Source organism: Emydura macquarii, unplaced genomic scaffold (assembly GCF_026122565.2).
Source record: "Emydura macquarii macquarii isolate MOO-44397 ecotype Brisbane River unplaced genomic scaffold, CSIRO-AGI_Emac_v2 contig_1230, whole genome shotgun sequence".
NCBI lineage: Eukaryota > Metazoa > Chordata > Testudines > Chelidae > Emydura > Emydura macquarii.
In genome coordinates, this window is record NW_027131367.1 from 1967334 (window position 1) to 1987843 (window position 20510).

At 40.1% G+C, this 20510-nt stretch overlaps 1 protein-coding gene across 10 annotated transcripts in view; it reads left to right on the forward strand.

The window, feature by feature from the left end:
* RPTOR (regulatory associated protein of MTOR complex 1) overlaps window positions 1-20510 on the forward strand; it is a 257671-nt gene that overhangs the window by 51724 nt on the left and 185437 nt on the right. For all 10 annotated transcript variants that reach the window (XM_067547239.1, XM_067547232.1, XM_067547233.1 and 7 more), the window contains one exon: window positions 2078-2160. In XM_067547239.1, coding sequence (XP_067403340.1) covers window positions 2078-2160 — 83 coding nt within the window. The remainder of the gene's footprint in view (window positions 1-2077; window positions 2161-20510) is intronic.

The window sequence follows — 20510 nt, forward strand, 5'->3', positions numbered from 1 at the left end:
GCTGGCTGTAGCCTGGGGTTGAAAACAGCTCCCAACCTCAGCCACCAAAATGTTCACCAGCTCCGGGTCATCCTCCAGCTCCACTTCCTCGCTGATGACCTCTTAGTTGGGGTTCAGTCCAGTATCCTGTGGCCCCAGGGCCGCGGTGGTGTTTACAGGTGTCTTAGGGGTGGATGCGGGGGTTGCCGCTGAGGATGGATTCCAGGTCTTTGTAGACACGGCAGTTCATTGGCTCCGCACCAGAGCAATGGTTTGTCTTCCTGGCCTTCTGGTAGCTCTGCCACAGTTCCTTGATTTTTAGCTCGGCACTGCAGCATGTCCTGCTCATAGCCCTTCTCTGCCATGGCACGAGAAATCTGGCCGTAGGTATCAAAGTTCTTTTGGCTAGAGTGGAGCTGGGATAGCACGGCAGACTCCCCCCAAATGCTGGTCAGGTCCAGCAGCTCCGGTGTGCTGCAAGCGGGAAACCGTTTGCTGTGTGGAGCTGGCATGGTCAGTTGGGAAGATGAGATGCAAGCTCTTCATGCCGACCAAGCAGGAAGTGGAATAAAAATTTCAAACTTACCTTGATTGTAAAGGGGGAGGGGTGGGTGGCTGTAGAGCAGCGGAGTGCAAACGGATGTCCAGAGTGGCCAGGTTTGGCATTGTGGGACATTTCCAGAGGCCGTTTACCAAGACAAAAACATACAGCAGTGTCTACACTGACGATTTGTCGCTAAAAGTTTGTCGCAAAAAGCTCTATGCTGCTTGTCGGGATGTTTTATTTTGTTGACAAAACAGGGCAGTTTTGTCGACAAAAGGGTCATTGCAGTGTGTACACTGGGACTGTTTTGTCGACAAAAAGTGATTTTTCTTGACAAAACTCTCTAGTGTAGACCAGGCTCTAGTCTGCCTGCCCCTCAGAACCATCGTATGAATCGAAAGATCCTTCTTGTTATAACATGATATGTTGTGGTCACAGGCAGTTTAATTTCATCTTTACTGTTTCATCTTTACTGTTGTGGCTCGCCCCTTCCCCGCCCCCAGCTTCTTCCATTCTTTATAAAGTGATGATATGAAATTCTGGTGCTGGAGGTATGCAGTGGAGTATTTATGCTTAAATTTTTTTTTAAAAAGAAATATGACTTCATCAATTTTATGAACTGCTTTTTTAATCAATAAAATTCTACATTCAGCTGGCCAGTACTAACTTCTAGATTCTTGATACTCAGTGTAGCCAGTTACATGGTCATGGGCTTTGAGTAAAACAGATATATAGCAGTTGAAATGACCAAGTATATTGGAACAATGACTCTCCAGTGTCTAGGGAGATGAACTTTGTGCTCAAAAGTATATAGTTTTTAAAACGAGTTAGTCAAATCTCTGATGATAAACCTTTCCCTAGAATTAATATAAAATCTAATTTCTCTCACTGCCATTGATTTCCCCCCCCACAGGATGATCTGCTATGTGCAACATTTTTGTTGTGAAAGTTATTTACATTGTTGTTGTTTGTTGTTGTTGTTGGCTCTTATGGAAAAGAAGATTAAATATTGAAAAATGTAAACTTACATCTCATTTTTTTCCTAAGAAGCTTTTAACTTCCCTCTTTGGGGGAAAAATGTTCTTATTGCAAGTTTGACAAATATGCTGCTCCTCAATTCTGTATAACAGTAGTTAACCTGGGGTCAATTGCTATGGATACGGCCTTTAGGTAACTATGATGAAAAATTTTGTGAATGAATTTGAAACTGATGGATTTACCTAAAATAAATATCTTGAATCATGAAAAACGCCTGTCTTAAAATATCATGAAAATATTTTATCACATGCCTTAGCCGGAACACTGAAAGTGAGGACAGCTTTAAATTATTCTCTTTCAAAGGTTGTAGATCACACCTCAGCACAAATAGTGACTACCCAGACCACTAATTTTTTCCTCTGAATTCATATTAAATTTGACAGAAACCTAGCATGGAGTAAGTAAAGTTGCGTTACGGAGTCAAATGCACATTGAAGTGGAATTTCTTTTCGTCTAGTGCAAAAGCAGGCAATTTAATAGTAATCAGAAATTCTCAATTATGTTTTATATTTCTAGATCCTCTGTCAATGGGTCCTCAAAAAGCTCTGGAAACCATTGGTGCAAATTTGCAAAAGCAGTATGAAAACTGGCAACCCAGGGTAAGTGTTTGTATTTGTTCTTTATTTTCCCCACTGTCGCAATACTTGTAGACCTGACACTATTACATGATAAACTCTGGCTTAGGCTAAAAAGGAAGTTATTCACCTATTATATAACTTCAGTGATTTCGCAGCTTCCATTGCTTGCCTGTCTATTCACATGCACAGACACTCTTGCAGACTCTCAAACTCAATTAGCTCTCTACTTCATGTATCTCTTGGCTAACACTTTGTTTACCCATGGCAGGCATAATTATTCAAACTCCTAGATGCTACATTGATACATTATTAAGCTTTTCTACTCTTACTGTACTTTTTGGAAAGTTTGCAAATCATGTTCTCTTTTCTGTAGTGAAAATGTTCCTGGTGCATTTCTGCAACCTCAGCTAGTTGGAATGTATATCTCGGTTCTCACTTCAGTGCATTTCTTAACACTTTAGCTGGAACAAACTAATAATCTTGTAAGGCCAGTAAGCTAATAGATGATCTTGGTTTTGTTGAGAAAAGTACTTTTAGGGTTCAGTCATTAACTATTAACGCTGCTTAATGTATGGTGTGCTATATTTTTTAAATGAAAATTTGATCATAATGGTATAAAGCAGGTGGTAAAATAGCCAGCAGCTTACAGCTGTCTTTTCATTCTTTACTTTAAAATCACTTTTGAAGCTTTGGTAAATTTCTGTGCTTCCTAATATTTCAATGCTCCACATTTTAGAAGCTTCATTGATGCTTACAAGGATGGAAGTTTATAATTTTTAAAAAATTAAAATTTCAAAACCTATTGAGTCATGCCCAGCATTTTGATTCCCTAATTTGTCCTGTCAATTTCCTTTTCTACATGTCTTGTCTTAGACTGTGAGCTATTGACCTCTTCCTCATTGAGTACTATACAGCATTGAGCACATTGTCACTATTAAACAATAACTTGTAAATATGAAACATATTTTATGTGACCTGGTTCGTTTGATCATCGGAGAAGCAGCTTTAGCAGTTGGGATTGATTAAAATATAGGTTTTACTTTTATATCCTCTACTGGTGGTCGAAATTGATTTATTTCTTTGTTTGTGAACTTAGTGCTTCATGGAAATTGAAGATATGTTGGAAAGGATATTGTTTAATCTTTTCCTTTTAACTCATATCTTCAATATTTTGATCAGCATCTTTCTGAGGTTCATACACCTTGTCTATCAGCAAGAGGACTGCTGATTCCTTGCCTGCTATATGTGTATTCAGCCTGAGTCCTGCAAGCCCAAGTCAGCAGGCATGGGTCAGCTGTGGGTGTCTAATTGCAGTGTAGATATACCCATTGTCTCCCCCGGTGAAGAAGTGTATGCAGTCTTGTTTTGGTAGGGTGTATTTGTGGGGTTTTTAGTTTTAAATGTACATGTTGCTGTGTGTTTGTTAGAAAAGGCAAAGTCAAGCGAAATGCACCTTTCACCTGGAGCAGAAGATGGTGAGGTTTGTGATGTTCTGGGCTGGTTCATTTCACAGTCTTAAAGCAGCCCCAATGTAAGTTGTCTCTGGCACAGAAGATCTTTACCCTTATTGCGGAGAATTCCATAGTGTCAGAAGAGCAAAGTTATTGACCACAGTCAGCCTCTTCTTACACACTAGAGAGGAGTTACAAGTTTTAGTAGAGGATGTAGAAGGTATAGTGAAACTAGGCAACTTTTCAGTCTATTATCAGAGTCCCTACATTTTCTATCTCAAAGCCAGAGAAACAGTAAAATATGAATAGAGATGATTCATCTGGTCAGAGCTGTCTCCAACTGTTAATAGCATTTGATATTTCTCTTATTTCATGGTAATGGGCTGGATATGAACAGTTAAATCTACAGGTCACCTCTATATAGCTGTTTTCAGTTGAGTATTCAGTGGATGTGGTTTTTTTTTTTTGTTTTTTTTTTTTTTTTTTTTTTTTTTTTGCATCAGCATTTCATTCTTTTAATAGGTATTTGTTTGAGGGCCCTGTCCTAATTGTAACTCAAAGTGTATTTAAGACAAATTCATTTCCTTTTGCATTTTCACTTTGGGTATACTGGAAACTTTCTCTTTTGACCTCCCTTTATCAGGTAAAGGGTTTCATAATTTTTGTGTTTCATAGAAAACCCAATTTAATAGGCCTCTTCCTTTAACTGTTTTCTTTCAGCTCTCAAGTAACTTGTAGTGTTATAAGGTTACTTAAAGGAGATGTGCCATCTGGAGTGTGATACAGCTTGGAGTACAAGGTCCTTCTGAGTTCAAGTTACAGGTTTCTTTACTGACAAGAGTATGCCCTGTGTGTGAAAGGTCACAAGAGTTGTAACTAGTCACACTGGTTATTACAGATGATTGCATTTATTAAATCTTGTCTATTTCACCAACAGATGTTGGTCTAATAAAAGATATTACCTCACTCTCCTTGTCTCTGCATTTATTAAGTAATGCAATTATAAATTACTGTGATACAGGCCACTTCAGGTATCTTCCATTTGAACAGTAATGTGGGGTAACGAACGCTCTGGAACACATCTGATTGGCTGACTGATGTAAAACTCGTAATATAGTGTGTGGAATCTAACATTAAAACAGCAAAACACCTTGGTGCAGAGTAAAAACAAACATGTCTGCTCTTTTAATAACCGTCCCTGGTACTGGAGAATGGTGAACAGGCTTCTGGTAGCAGCAGGTACTCTGTGTGGGGAGACCTCATGCTGCCTTGTAGAGTTTGCACAAAACATGAGGCAATTACTGAGCTCAGATGGTTTGTGTGCAAGGTGCCTGGTTCTTAACAGTAAATCACAGCCCTTTGAAACATTGCAAAGCTGAACACGTACTACTTTATTGCACTCGATAGGGCTCTTGAGTTTTCTGCAGTAATAAAGAGAAGTTGATGTACCATCTGCAATAAAACAATAGAAACGTTATTGAATTTCCTAGATCTTTGATGTAAATACTGATAGATCTAGTTTTGTCTCTTTTGCTGTTTTTTGACAGGGTTGGAGGTTTGGAGGAGGGAGGGACTTAGAAAGGGAAATATTTGGCAATCTGAAATAAGGCCAGGTCATTAAAACCTTCTAGGAGAACTAGCTTTGTGGAGCTGCCAGTGTGAACCAGGAAATGCCTGTCATTAATACCTGTAGTTTAATGCAGGCATGAATAGTGCCAATTAACTGTAAACTGACCACTGAACACATAGGATGATCCTCCTAATACAGTCCTAAAGATTTATCACTCAAGAATTATCACAGGACATCACTGCCAGTGCAGTCTTGTTTGTCTAACTTTCTTCACAGGATGCTGTTTGAATCAATATCTAGGAAATTATTAGTATAAAAAAGAAATACAAATACTCGAGGCAGAAATCCTTAAGAGGGGTAAGCTTGAAAATTCTGTTTGTTTCTGAAAGCTCCCAGGCTGTGTTGGGTACATATTTCTTTGCCAGGTCTTATTGAGCCCCTTTTTAAATAATTTATCAGTTTGCCATTGCTTGAAGTATTTCTTCTGATTAAATTTAAGACTTTGCTTTATTGCTGTGTAGCTACATAAATTTGTGTGCTGCAGGAGGGGGAAAAACACTTCAGCCGTTGTTTCATCTGCAAAATACTGCAGTTAAATAAAATTTCAGTCATTTCATTGCATGTCTCAAATGAAAGTTTTATTGGGAGAAGGGAGAAGAAGATTACAAAGCTGCGGGCATACAATGAAGAATTTATCGCTCTGAAGAATTTTCCTAACAAATTAGAATTCTGGCAGTTCAGCATGGAGATAATTTATGTGCTGGTGAAAAAAACGAATTGGGAGGGAAAAGCAGCCTTTCCTATACACTGCCACCCTTCTCTCCTGGAGCAAAATACTTGATAGGTTTACTTTAGAAATTCCTTATATATATTCAACAAAAATATTTAGATGCGAGAAACTGATCAAACTTAAATTATGTCTATCAGTATGTGTTCTTCTCTTCCTTCCCCTCACAGAATACCGTCTACATCTTAAATGTAATGGTACAGGGAATAGTCAATTATATCCCTAGCAGCTTGGCCTATGTGTGATGGCAGAGAGTGGTGAATGTTTAAATTCTGTGGAGTGAGATAATGATTGGTATTTCTGCTGGCAGTAGTGCATACACACCAGGAAAATCCATCATGCAGCGCAAAAGAGATGATCTTCCCTTAGCTTAGTTCTCTGTGTGGAAAAACAAAGAGACATAGTCGAGCATGCAGTAAAGTGGGAACAATAGACATCTGGTAGTTCACAGCACTACTGCAGGGATGTGTTTCACCAATGTGCAGAAGCTACTGTGGCCCCCTTATGTACAGAGCCTACTCCTACATGAGTCAATAACTGGAAGTGCATCTCAGCACGGCCTGAGGCTCGAGTTCTTGTTTTAATGTTCTGGAAGAATTTTTGTGACAGAGAGAGATGATTGTGGAGCAGAGGGGGTCATCTGGGAGGGTGAAAAAGAAGGGCAGCTTGCTACAGTCATGTTTTACAATTCAGTATTCCTTTTCTGATGCCCTCACTTGAGAGAACAGAAATGTTTTTCTGCAATCTCTTGGCTGGAGTCCTCTGAATCGGGCTAGAACTGCCTGGGTATAAAAAGCACTAAGTCCCCATTGTAGTTTGGCTGTTAAGCATGGAGCATTATACAGAAACTGTATTGTAAAACATCTTCCTGTGGTCACTAACAGGTTCTCATAAGGGTGCCAAATATCACCCCTTACTCTGATTGTAAGGGCCAGCTCTTCAGTCTCCTGGCTGCTACCCTTCCCTGGACACTGATGTTTGTTTACTTCAGATTTGTATGTATTTGTGACAAACTGCAAATGAGGATTTGTGGCCAAAGGCAAAATTGTAGGCTGGGTGGCACACTTTACATAATTCAGGATCTGGTGTGAAGTAGTTTGCAACATATGCTCATTAAATTTGCATGAATTTAGATTTTTTTTTCTTTTTGATTGACTGTGGTTTTTGACCGCTTTCTTTCTTTTAACTCCAAAGTGCCCAGAATACTCAGAATACATGCTCCAGTATATGTAGTTTTGTTTAATTTCACCCTTGTTTTAACAATGCTGCTTTTCTCTCTTCCCGCCCCGCACCTATGCAGTGTACTCACTAGTCAGGGACTCTGAACTGTGCTCCTTAACCAGAGGCTTCTGCAATACCATACTTTATTCCTCAACTCCCTGCAGAAAGTGATGTTTAATAAGTGCTCCTGAATAAAGGTCAGTTTAAGAAATCTAGTTTAAAATAATTCTCCACATTCCTGCACTGGCACTGCATCGCATTAGTGACACACAGAAAAGGAAATCTCGTCTGTGTGCTGCCTCTTGTCATAACTAGACTAAGCAATTTGACCTTTTAAGAATTTTATTTTGTGGGTGTGGGTGTGTGTGAGTGTGTGGGGTGTTGCACTCATTACTACTGTGTTGAGCACCCTAAAATGCTACAGCTACATACTAGTAGGGCTCTGCACAGCCATCTGGAAGACTGAGATTCAGGGGTATGTGTAATTCCCTTATGTACTCCCTGGTGATGAGCATACAGCAGAGGCAGCAAACTTGATCAAGCAGACAAGAGTGCTTTCATAAACTCCAAGGTCAGAAGGGACCACCATGATCATCCAGTCCAATGGTTCCCAACCCATGGCCCATGGCCAGAAGTGGCCTGCTGCTTCCCTCTTGCTGGCTGCAGAAGGGAGCCGCCGCCTAAGGACCCAGGCAGAGCACGTTGCCGCAGGGCTACAAGACCGATGTGGGCTCCTTGCTGCAGCCAAGGGGACAGAAGATCAGCGCTCCCTTCCCCCTGGCTGTACCAGGGAGCACAGCAAAGTGCTCCACCTGGGTCCATACTGTAGGCACTGCTCTCCCGTTCCGCTGGCTGCAGAAGGGAGCCACTGCCTAGGGAGTCAGGTGGAGCGCCTGGGGCTACAGGACATGTGTGGTTTCCCTGCTGCAGCCAGGAGGATGGGAGATCAGCAAGGAGGCAACGTCCTTGCTTAACTCCTTCCGTCTGGCTGCAGGGCAAGGGGGGTGGGGGAACGCTGCTGGCGGAGCAGCCAGAACCCCCCATGTTTGAGGAGGGGCAGGACTCTAAAAATCAGTGCCTTCCAGTTTGGCCTGCACTTAGCCTGGCAGCTAAGTCACGGTGGGTGGCCTGCTATGTGCTTCAGTGTGTAGTGACAGTCACTTATCTACACTAATGCTTTGTCTGGGAGTGTGTGACATACTGTGAGTCATTTGTATGGGTACAATAGTGAATGTCAAAATGAGCACAGTAGCATCAAAATGTTTACTTTAAATATGTAGTGGTTTTTAGTCCTTAATGGTGTATACATCAGTACATTTTTTATGAGTTGATAGGGTGGTGGCCCTTCACGGTTGTAAAAATGATATTTGTGGCCCTCAAGCCAAAGAGGTTGGGAACCACTGGTCTAGTCTGACCTCTTGCATAGCACTGGCCATAGAACTCCCCCAAAATAATTCCTAGAGGGCAACTTTGGAAAAACATCCAACCTTGATTTAAAAATCAAATGATGGAGGATCCACTATGACCTTTGGCAAATTGTTCCAATGGTTAATTACCCTCACTGTTAAAAATTTACACTTTATTTCCAGTTTGAATTTGTCTAACTTCAATTTTCAGCCATGTTATATCTTTTTCTGCTAGACTGAACAGCCCATTATATTAAATACCTGTTTCTTATGTAGATAATTACAGACTAACCAAGTCATCCCTTAACCTTCTCTTTGTTAAGATAAATAGATTGAGCTCTTTGAATCTGTCACTATATGGCATGTTTTCTAGTCCTTTAATCATTCTCGTGACTCTTCTCTGAACCCTCTCCAATTTATCAACATCCTTCTTGAGGATGTTGTCCAAGAGCAACCCCTTTGGAGCTGTTGTTGAACAGCTTGTTGGCTGGGATGTTGGTATAATTTAGGGCCTCAGAAGCAAGAAGGAGAGGGAATTGTAAAGGCAGACTGACTTTGTGGAGGTTGATTTAGTGATCTTAGCATCAAGTTTGCAACACTTAGACTTCACTAATTCAAATCCCAGCAGGTGACTGATCTCTCTATTCTTTTGACAGAGGTCCTTTCTGCTTTGTATGGATGCTAAAGATCTCATGGTGGTATTTATAAGATGAGAGAAGGGTTTGCTGTCTCAGAATTCTTGGGCAAAATTTCTTCCTTCGTAGATTTTCAGTATCCTGTTTGCTAATTGATTGCTGCTCTTTATTCTTTCTTTAGAGGTGGTTGCATTTTACTGGTGGTGTATTTACATTTTATTCCATACTTGTGTATGGCTTTTTATTCTTGTTTTATCTGTTTTGCTTTGTTTCTTGAGTTGTTAAGTTTGACATATGAAGGTGCTAACACTTGGTTTATTATGTATGGGAAACAGTCATGCTAGAGTGACGTTTTTAGTGTTGTTGTTTGAGGGTGGATTATTTAACTTTGACATTCTTTTTTATTTGATACACTTAGCCGCCATGGCAAATGGAATTGTGTATAAATAAAATAACTGTATACTTTGTAAAGCAATTTGGGACCCTGCTGGTTGAAAGAGTCTCCCAGAATGTTTATTTTAAAAGAATATCGTGTGATTGGATAAATGAACCAAAAACATGTTAACTTAGTAGTTCTCAGTTTGTCTGGAAAGACATCTGCTGGTGGTGACCAATGGAGAGCTGGCTAGTCATGGTTCTGGGTGTTTTCCTTGTTTCCTGTTACTGCTTTTGTAGTTGCAACACAGAGGTTTTTGTTGAATGTGAATGGGAAGGGAGATAATGGAGATGTAAGCTTGGGATTAAGATGTAGATTACATTATGAAAAAGTCCGTGGGCCGGTAATTTACAGGTTGGCAATCACAAGTACTAAGGCTATGTCTACACTGACAGCGGCAAAGTCGCCACTGTCAGATCGACTTATCTGGATCGACTGAGCAGTCAGTGAAGACCCGCTCAGTTGATCCAGAAGTCGACGTACTAAAACCACCTCCTCAAGTGGCATAGCGCTGCGTCGATGGGAACGCGGTTCCTGGTGGCACAGTGAAGACGGTGCGCAGAAGAGAAGCACAGAAGTCGACGGGAGTTACGCAAATTCTTTACGTACTTTGCGTAACTCCCGTCGACTACCTCGGCGATTCGGCAGCAAGTGTAGACCAAGCCTAAGTGATGATAGTGAAATTTGGTTCACTTTCTTTTTACTCTCCTGGAATATAAAATCCTCAACTTTTTCTTTTTTTTGGTAGGGGAGTATATGAAAATTCAGTGAACAGAACTGATTGAGGAACTCTCTCGCCTTGTTTCCTATGCAGTACATTTATGCACCTGCTCCCGGAGTTCCTCACATTTTTCCTAATGGGCCCACAAGCTTTTCTAGGCAGTGACTCTATTTTGTATAAGTTGCTGCGACGCTAGTCAGTTTTAGACACCTCTTTTGTGACATTGGTTTGAACCATATCTTGTCTCATGCAGCAGTTGTAGTGCAATATAGTGTGCACCATGAGAATTCTGTTCTTGTTTAAGACATTAAGATAGCTGACATTCATTTTGATCATGCTGATACAGCAGAGACCATAAATGCAAAAGCTCTTCGGTTCATTGCCTGACCTCAAAGAGAGAGGATACACTGGGCTTATGTTGAGTTTGCTTATGCTTGCAATTCACTGAACAAATCATGTATTAAGCTTCTGGACAATCTCTGACATCCAACTGCCTTTTACCAATTGCACTGCATTATAACAGCCTGCTGAAAGTGATAGAAAATTTGTTTATGTAGCTTGTGGTTACTGGTTTTTAGCTCTCTCAGGAAGTTTAGCAATTTTATCTCCACACGTAAATCCATGCAGATGCTTGGTATTCTCAACTCAGCACGCCGCGAGCAGCAATACAACTTGTACTGCAGCTGGCGCTAGCAAGCACATTACTTGACAGACTCAGAAGCAAAGCCAAGGATTGAAACTAACCTTTTACTCCACAGTTGGACCAATTGGAAGAGGGTTGAGTCATGATGGACAGGGATGCAAGTGTCTGAGCATGGGGGTTCCAGAGAAAGGAAAGCTTGCATTGCCTCTGTCTGTTTTGTGGATTGAGGACTTCCATCTGCCATTGTTCACCATTACTAACTTAATGCACAGATTTCAGAAAAAAAATGAACCGTAATGTCCATTTGAGTCAGTGTATTTCCTGTACATTGCAGCTAACTGCAGTGGCACCACTGTTCAATAAATGTTCTACAATCGTTGTTCGAGCACAGAGCCTGAGTATATGTATTTTCTAGATGAGCTCTCTTTTATCTCTGTGAAGTGAATAGACATTGGCCCACACTGCTTAAGAGCCTTGGAAGTGAGCCAGTGAAAGGTGTAATTGTGTGAAGCGCTCAGCAAGCGAACTGATTCAAGTGAGTACACTGGAAAGTGTGCAGATGAGCTGCAATCATCATGCTGTCCAGCCTCATGCTTCATTACTCTGGTACTCGGCTGGGAGAATTCCAGAGCTCCCTAGCCAACTTTCCTCTCATACAATGGAAACGTGTGAGAGCAGCAGCCCAGTATTCCAGCTGCAGCAGACTTTTTATTTCAAGAAGAGTCCAGCAAAGAAATAGATTTATTTAGTGTGTATCAAAAACAAAAGGGCTCCACTGTGGAGAAAAGAATTTTGTATAAATGTAGTAAAGAATTGGCCTGGCAAAAGGATCAAGTTCCAGGGCATGGAGGTGAAATACAGTAGGAAAGTGACCTCATCAGAGGATAGGTGTGGCATAGATGAGTATTTTTTGTCAACCCAGCCAGAGCACATTTAATAAAACTAGCTGTGGAATGAGTAGCAGGAAAGGGAATGGCAATTGTAAAAATGTATTTTTGTTTTTCATTCAACGAAGGTGTGTTTGTATAAAGAACTATGGCAATGGTACTTAAAAATGGGTTTTTTGTTTTTGTTTTTTTGCTGCCTGCGTTGATTTGGGAGGGAGAAAGCTGGGGTCCCGCTATGTTGTCATGGTGGCATCTCTGCCTTTGCGCAGAGACCAATAATGGTGCAACCAATAGACAACATTTGTGTATTTCTATTTATAGGTCCTCCTTGTATTAAGTTCAGCATTGTTTTCATATCATATAATAAACTTGCCTGAATGATTATAGGGAATGGGAGATGTTAATCTGTCTCTTGGATTCAACCCACTAAAATCTGTGGCTTGTCATCTGCGTAACACAGGGGTTCTCAATTTTTTTTCCTGGGACCCCCTTTGAGAATATTTCAGGCTGTGACAACCCCCCAAAAAAGTGACGACCACCCTATGCCATGCCACTCCCCCAATGTCATCATGCCACCCTTACTTCTGCGCTGCTGCTGCTGAGAGCGGCACTGCCTTCAGAGCACCCGGCCAGCAGCTGCTGCTCTCCGGCCACCCAGCTCTGAAGGGCTCGGGCTGTCAGCCATGCACGGGGCTGACAGCCACAGCCATGGCATGCATGGGGCTGACAGCTCAAGAGCCCCCCCACCCCCCATATAACCTCATGATCCCTTAAGGGGTCCTGACCCCCTGTTTGAGAACCCATAGTTTAACATGTATCCCCTCTTGGTCTTTGTGAAGCCAGGAACTATGAGAGCCTTTTATATTCCTCTTCGTGATGATGACCAGCAGTAAAATCCAATCAGCTTTAAACACTGCATAGAAAAGAATTGATTTTTCCCTACCTTTAAACCTAAATCGAACATGTGGAAATTGTTGAGCACAGTATTGATTTTTCTGTTTCTTGTGCTACAGTGTAATCACCTTCCTTCCTTGTTCTCCCTTGCTCTCCCTTCATTTCTTTGAGATATTTATCTTCAGTAAGAGCATGGAGATATTTTGATGCTAAGGGATCTGTGCTGAATATTCATTAGAACCACACTTGACTGATCTTCAGTGGAGGAGGAATTACCGGTGGCAATCAAGGGTGTTAATCAGGGCAGAAGTGTGGCTGAGTTCAAAAGACTTGGAAGGCAGAAGATGAAACTAGTTCTTAATCATGGCATTGGGAAGGGTGGCTGAAAGGCAAATTTTGGCATTCAAGCACAATGCTGCATCTTCTTTCTCTTTTTTTAATAATCATTGAAGACTGTCCTGGGTTCAATGTTGATGAATACTGAAGACAATGTTGCTGCCCAATGTCTTCAGGTCCATTGCCTCATGTTCCCATGTAGATTCTCTGTTACTCTTGCTACTGTGGCTTATTAAAGGGCAGACAATGAGATCTCTGAACTCACTTGTCTGATGTCTAGAAATGTTATAGCCCTTTACACTCCATTTGGCCTGTTAGTGTGATAAATATATATTTTGTGGCTTATGTCCTCTTGTCACTGAGCTCGAGTTGGTGGCAAAACCAGGGGGAATAGCGAGATGGATAGGGAAGGGGTGTCAAGATCTAATGGGTAGACTCTAACACTCGTTGAATCCACAGCAGAACAATGGCCTGAGGGAATTGGGAAATCAAGTGCTAATACCAAGTATGCCTTCCCTGTTCCTGTTACACTTAAAATGGAAGTGACAAGGTGGATGAGGTAATGTCTTTTATTGGACCAACTTCTGTTGGTGAGAGAGACCAGCTTTCCAGCTTACACAGAGCTCTTCTTCAGGTCAGCTCTGTGTAAGGCTGAAAGTTTGTCTCTCTCACCAACAGAAGTTGGTCCAATAAAAGATACTACCTCATCCACCTTCCCTCTCTAATATCCTGTGACCAACAGGGCTTCAACTACACAGCGTACATAAAATAGAAGCATCAGTTACAATAATTTAAAATAGTTGACATTTAATCTTTTCTAAGTGACCTGTGCCCAGGAGAGAGATTCTTCAAGAGCACCTGTCTGCTATTGCACTTAACTGTACAATTTTTCAGGGAAGGTTTTTGTAGCCAGTGTCATATGATATGCTTTGTCGCTTGAAACTGGCATCTACCAATGAATCAAGGTTTATGGAGCTGGGGGGAAGCAATTGCTCATATAGTACTGAAAAATTGTGGTTTTTTTGTGCCTCAACTCAAAGGAAACAGTGATGCTTTCCTGGGTGTGTCTATAGTTGGAGGTGGGGTCTGATTCCTAGCTAGCATAAATGTATTCATGCTAACTCTCATCCAGCTAGCACGCTAAAAATACTAGTGTAGCCATGATAGCATGAGCATTGGCAAGTGGCAGCACGGGCTAGCTGCCCCAAGTATGTACTCACAGGAACCAGGCAGATTGTATCCAGGGTGGCTAACCCATGCTGCTGCTCACCGCTACACTGCTACTTTTAGCATGTGAGCTCAATGAGAGTTAGCGCAAGTATGTCTACCTCAGAAGGGAATCGCCCCCCCTTCCCTCACGTTAGACGTAGCCTCTAATCAACCCTGTTTTCTTCTTATTCTCTTCTGATCCCCTGCCAAACACTTGTCTTAATTTTAAAGTTAAAGCAGCCAGGATTTTTTAAGCGGCATCATTCACCCCTTTCTGCATGTTGTCTGTTGTTGAGGCTGTTGTACCCATCATTAGGTATCTCTGGACTTTGATATGGCCTCTGAAGTTTTACTCTCTTTGCATTGCTTCCCTCTTCCTAATTAACTGGTGTGCTGCTTACTGTACATCAAAGGCTGAGCATTTCCTGACGAGTAACTAGTTAAGCATGAAAGCTAATTGAACACATGACCTAATTATTGGGTTGTCTCCAAGCCATTGCTTTTCCTTTATTTCTGTAGGGTTTTTCTTTTAAAACCACAGCAAATATTAACTACTCTTGCAAGAGAAATCCTGGAGAATTCCCAGGGGAGAAAGTATATGGAAATAACTTGCCCTTCATCTCCCTAATGCATATCTTGGGAAAATCTTATTTTGTCAAACAAGGCTCACAGTATATACGTTGGTCTGCTATCACATACTGTCACAAGATTGCAAAGCTTTCATTATTTTATTTGCTAAAGGCCTATTGAATTTAGAGAACCAGATAAAGACATTCATCACTAATGTAGGCTTTGGTAAAGCTTTACAATACAGACAATTGCTGTCTTGCAAAATGTTGAGTTTTCAGTCTTCAGCGTAAACTGACACTTTCTGGTGAAAAGCTTGCCATAAAAGTGCAATCAACAGCTATGGTTGTCCATAACCATTTTACTCCTCTTCTGTCTTCTGAAAAATTGTCTTGGTACTAATCTGAGCCTTTGATTGTTACTTCTTGTGGGGTTTTTTGTTTTTTTTTTTGTTTTTTTTTACCAATTTCATGCTGGCAGAGTTGATCGTGATTCGTGAATTCTTAACTAGTAGCACTGATCTATGAACTGAAATCCCTTCTTTCATCTCATGGGAATGCGTTGAAAATTAAGGACAAATTCTAGTTTGTGAAGAATCATTAGAGCCCAGCAGTAGCTGTTCATTCCACAAACCTCCCTTAATGCTGTGTCTGACTTGTAATTCCTCTGTGTAAACACACAGTAAACATGCACAGCGGTGTTTCCATGCACGTGTTCTATAGAATTGCCAGTGCTGTGTGGATTTTGAATAGTTAATCCATGAAGATTCTGTATTAAATAAAATTAAATTAAGAAGTTGGGAATGAAATAGCCTAGGGCCTTGTCTACACACACAAGTTATACCACATTAACTATACCGGAATGGTTAAAGCAGTACAACCCCCTAGTGTGGAGACAGCTTTATCAATCCAAAGGCGCTTTATTGCTATCTCTGTAGGGAAGAGGAAAATGAGGCACCTGTATACTGATATAAGTGCATCTACACTAAAGATTATTTGGATTTTAACTATTTTGGTAGAAAAATCATGTAGGATAAACTTTTGAATATACTCTTAAAAATAAAATCACTTGGATGCTATAAATAAATAAATAAATAAACTACAACAACAGGCCACTTTATGCAGGTCTCTGAGACCCTTGTGAAAACTGGAATCTCTAAGCAAGAATCCAGTTAAGTGGATAAAGATGATGGAGGAAGCTTCTTTGACAACTGCATTGAGAGGAACCATGGAGATAGAGAAGTGGCATCAAGCTGGTCTGCGTATTGTAGTGTGCCTGCATTCCACAAGAATGACCTGGCATCCAGACAAGTCAACAAACCTGTAAAATCAGATTAATGGGAAAATCCTCTTCGTCTTGCTACCCCGCTCACAGCTGCAAATACTGCAGGCAAAGTGACTTTGAAATAGAGGAATTTGGGGTCAAGGGGAGGGTGGTGCCAAAGTCTTAAAAAGAGGCCAGAAACCTGTAAGGAAAAGTCAACTTTCTTACCTAGGAGGAGTTCTTTCTTGTTCTCCAAATGAACATTATAAGCATATATTGCAATACTGAGTCTGTGTGAGTTAGAGAAGCTTTGGGAACGTCTGCTACTTTTCGAAGTGCGAGTGACTACTGAACTGAGGCTCTGAAATGACCTAATGCTTGTCCTGGACAATCACAAACTTCTTTCCCAAACAGCAGATTTTTTCTGATGCACATTTTAAGAAGGGTTCACTTGGCAAGGAACTGCTAAGAAGATATTGAATCCAACTTTTCCCATTTGGTGTCTTGGTATCCTAATTTGGGGGAAGATTTGTTATGCCTCACAGAGGTGGGAGATTGTGAGGCTTAATTAATGTTGATAAAGTGCTTTCAGTTCATCAGATAGAAGGTGGAATAATAACAAAATAAAGTGATTTAATTTGAGAATGTTCTGTCAAAGTATGGAAGCCTAGTGGTCCTGCATGTGTCTTGTTTGACTCATAACTGACTTTGACTCTGATATGTGAAGGCTCAGCCTTCAGTAAGAGACCGTTCTTCTGGGAAGATATGGGAATCGGAGAGGAACTGCTCACCAGGTTTAGGTTGCACCTGTGTGAGTGCTAGTGCTAGGCATTTAGCCCAGCACTCGTTGAGCACGAAGTCAGCACCTGTCCATACATCTTAATTATTTTTTTTTTTACAGTTTCACTGGGACAATGGAAAAAGACGAGACTCACAGGCTAATGGTCAGGGTTCCCACATCAACTTTAACTCTGTTCCTCTCCACACACCTCTACTTACTTTTGGAAGGACACCCATGAGTTGCCATTTGAAACTTGAGTATTCCCTAATGTGATCACATGGCATTTACTGGGAGGACATATCCAGTGGGGTCCTGCAGGGTCTGTCCTGGGGCTGGCATGATTCAATATTTTCATTAGTGACTTGGATAACCAAGTAAAGAATATGCATATATAATACTCAGATGACTTCACGCTGGGAGGGGTTGCAAGCACTCTGTCAAGGTCATTTTGAATTCTAATCCTGTTCTCCAAACTGGAGAATAGGTCTGAAACCAAGAAGATGAAATTCAGAGATGACAAGTGTAAAGTACTACATTTAGGAACAAAAAATCAACAAAACTATCATTTGTAAGACACAGGAGTTAATTGTCCTGACCTACTCGACACTGGTGAGGCCTCACCTGGAGTACTATTTTCAATTTTGGGTGCTACACTTCAAGAAAGTTGTGGACAAATTGAAGTATAGAGGAGATCAACAAAAATGATAAAAGGTGTTCATGATCTATGAGGAAAGATTAAAAATATACGGCATGTTGAGAAAAGAAGATTGAGAAGGGACCTGATCAGTCTTCAAATATATTAAGGACTGTTATAAAGAGCATCATGATCTATTATCCATGGAAGGTAGGACAGAAAGTAATTGGTGTACACAGCTTCTCTGGACCACGTCAAACATTGCCGTCCCCTGTGGCAGATAAGCATTTCTTTGGAAATTAGAGGAGTGATAAATGTCAGCCTTACAATGCAAAGGATCTTAGATCCTTAACTATGGAGCTGCTACCGTGATTTTATAATACTACCAAGTTGGGGCTGGGGTTGGCAGACAATCAAGATTTTCATGTCAGAGCATCTTTATAGGATCATTGCGCTCTTGATGTGTCTCTACCCTAATAAAAGACATGCAGAAAGATCTGTTACCAGAAAGACTTTATGAAAGGGCTAAGCAGTTCTGCCTGCTCAAATCTGTTTAATGTTTTTCTGTAATTAACATGCAGACTCTGCTTGACCTATTTAAAAATACGTTGTCTTTATGTACAGTGAAACATAATGAATCAGTAGAGATTAGGGACATAGTAGAGCCTGCTACAGATCCACTGGAAGTGACTGGGGTGCTCTTTAGTCAGTAAATAACATTGAACATCCTGTGAACAAGAACTTGAGAACTGGGGGTTTGAATATGCAAATTGCACTTAATTAAGACACTTAAGTTTTCTCCTGAATAGTTTCAGAAGCTTCTTACTAAACTCTGATGCCATTTGGGGGAAATTAGAGAGATATATCTATTATCCTGATCATTTCCCTAGGGTAGAGTGGAAAGTCAAGGTACACTTATCTTTACACGTTCCCCCTTTCCTATTCTGCTCCCCCCTTATTATCCCATCCTTTGCTATTATCCCTTATTATCCATTTATCCCACCCTTTGCTATTCTTTCTCTTTCTCCTTCTCCACAACCACTATTCTATTTCTTAACTTGACTATCCTTGCATTAAGCTCATGATGAGCAACGAGCAGACTGAGCACAACTAGCACTGAATGTCTGAAAGATATGTATTTCTTGCCTCGAACATTGATAACTGTTAGCGATGTTTCCTACCATGATGCACTATCCCAGAAGATAAAAATCACCTAACATTGGGTTAAGCTTATGCACCAAAGTGTGGTACTGCAGCCTGAACTGAACTCTGAGTAATGTCAGAGTTTAATTTTAAGAAATTAGGAGACCCATTCAGAGTCTGAAATTTTTCAAGAGCTCTTAAAATAGAGGTTAAGAGGAAAGGGTACTAAAATGACACGGTTGTCTGACAGTTATCTGGTCTATTGACTAAGAAGGTTTTAAAGTTGTGTCCTGGTGTGTACTTAAAATCCTGTTATAGCATTTTGTTATATGACCCATCAAAGCAACTAAACTGTCTTTGTATCCAAGGAGAGAGAGAGAGAACGTCATCTGTTCCTTATTTTCTGCTCTTCATTTATCATTTTGTTTCTTTTATCAATTTTCTTAATTTTTGGAAAATAAACGAACATTTACTAAATCATTTCACAATGGCTTTTTTTCTGAGCAAACAGAGAGCAGACCCTTCTTATACACATTCACGTCCAGTCTGTGTGTGTAAATTATACACATGTGATGCGGCATGCAGAGTAATTTGTGGTGGCTTACACTGTAATTACTGAGGTATGACCATCTCTTGGGTGGCTTGCAATAGATCTTTCAAGTTGATGCTGCTCCCCATGTCAACATCTAGTTCTTATGAATAGATTTCTCATTGGTTTTTTGGGCAAGTGTTATGTGCTTGTTAAATCTCAGGCTGGATTGATTTAAAATTAAATCTCCAATTTTAATTATGATTTAAATCAGCAAGCAGGAAACCTTGATTTAAATGATTTGATTTTAATCTTGGTTTGCATTTATACTTATTTTCTTAAAGGAAGGTTGATTCCCCTTGGTTGGCAATCATTAAAACATGTTGATTTGTGCTAAATATAGCCTTTACAGTCAACTTGGTACCTCTTTTTGCTAAACAGGCATATACACTGTATCTATACACATTTTAAAAAACAATTATGTAGTTTAACATATATTGAGTCAGTTTTATTTTACATTTTGTATGATGTTAGAAAAGGGTAAATGATGTATTTATTTACTAGATTAATTTTTGCTCATGATTTGTGTCAAGGTGCATTTGGATGGAAATTGAACTTAAAAAATAAATATATAAAAACAACATTTAAAATGTTATTAGTTAAATAAAACTGCCTTAAATGTGATATAGACATAAGAAAAAGTTTATCAAAACATATTTTGCATTTAAAATTGATTTATTAAACTAAGGAAGTATTATCCTTAGCTAGTCAATTAAACTGTTGGAGTGCTTCAATATTGTGCATAATTATTACCAGTATAATACTTATCTGTATTTTATATTCCTAAAATCACAATTAAAGCCCAGTTTAACACTGCACTATTAAAAATGCTGTTCATACATCAGAATTCAAAGTTGGTGACACACTAGACACTTCTTTAAAAAGGCTGATGCAAAGTTTTTATATAAAGATTTATTTCAGTTTTTTGCACCATTAGTTATTTATTTCTGTTGTTAAATTGCATAGTGAGAATAATCGGATTTGTCAGGAGCTGTCGTAAACCACCTGTCTGAGCTATTATATAAACATTTCATGTTAATGTAAGGTTGCTACTGAGACTGTTAGATTTAGAAACCGATCTCACATTGTAAAGCTAGAAGTTAAAACTGCAACTATTTTGTGTGGCAAGTGGTTTTGTCATGTATGACTAGTGAAGGTCCGAGTCAATACTCAGTATAATGGAGAAATGCCATAAACA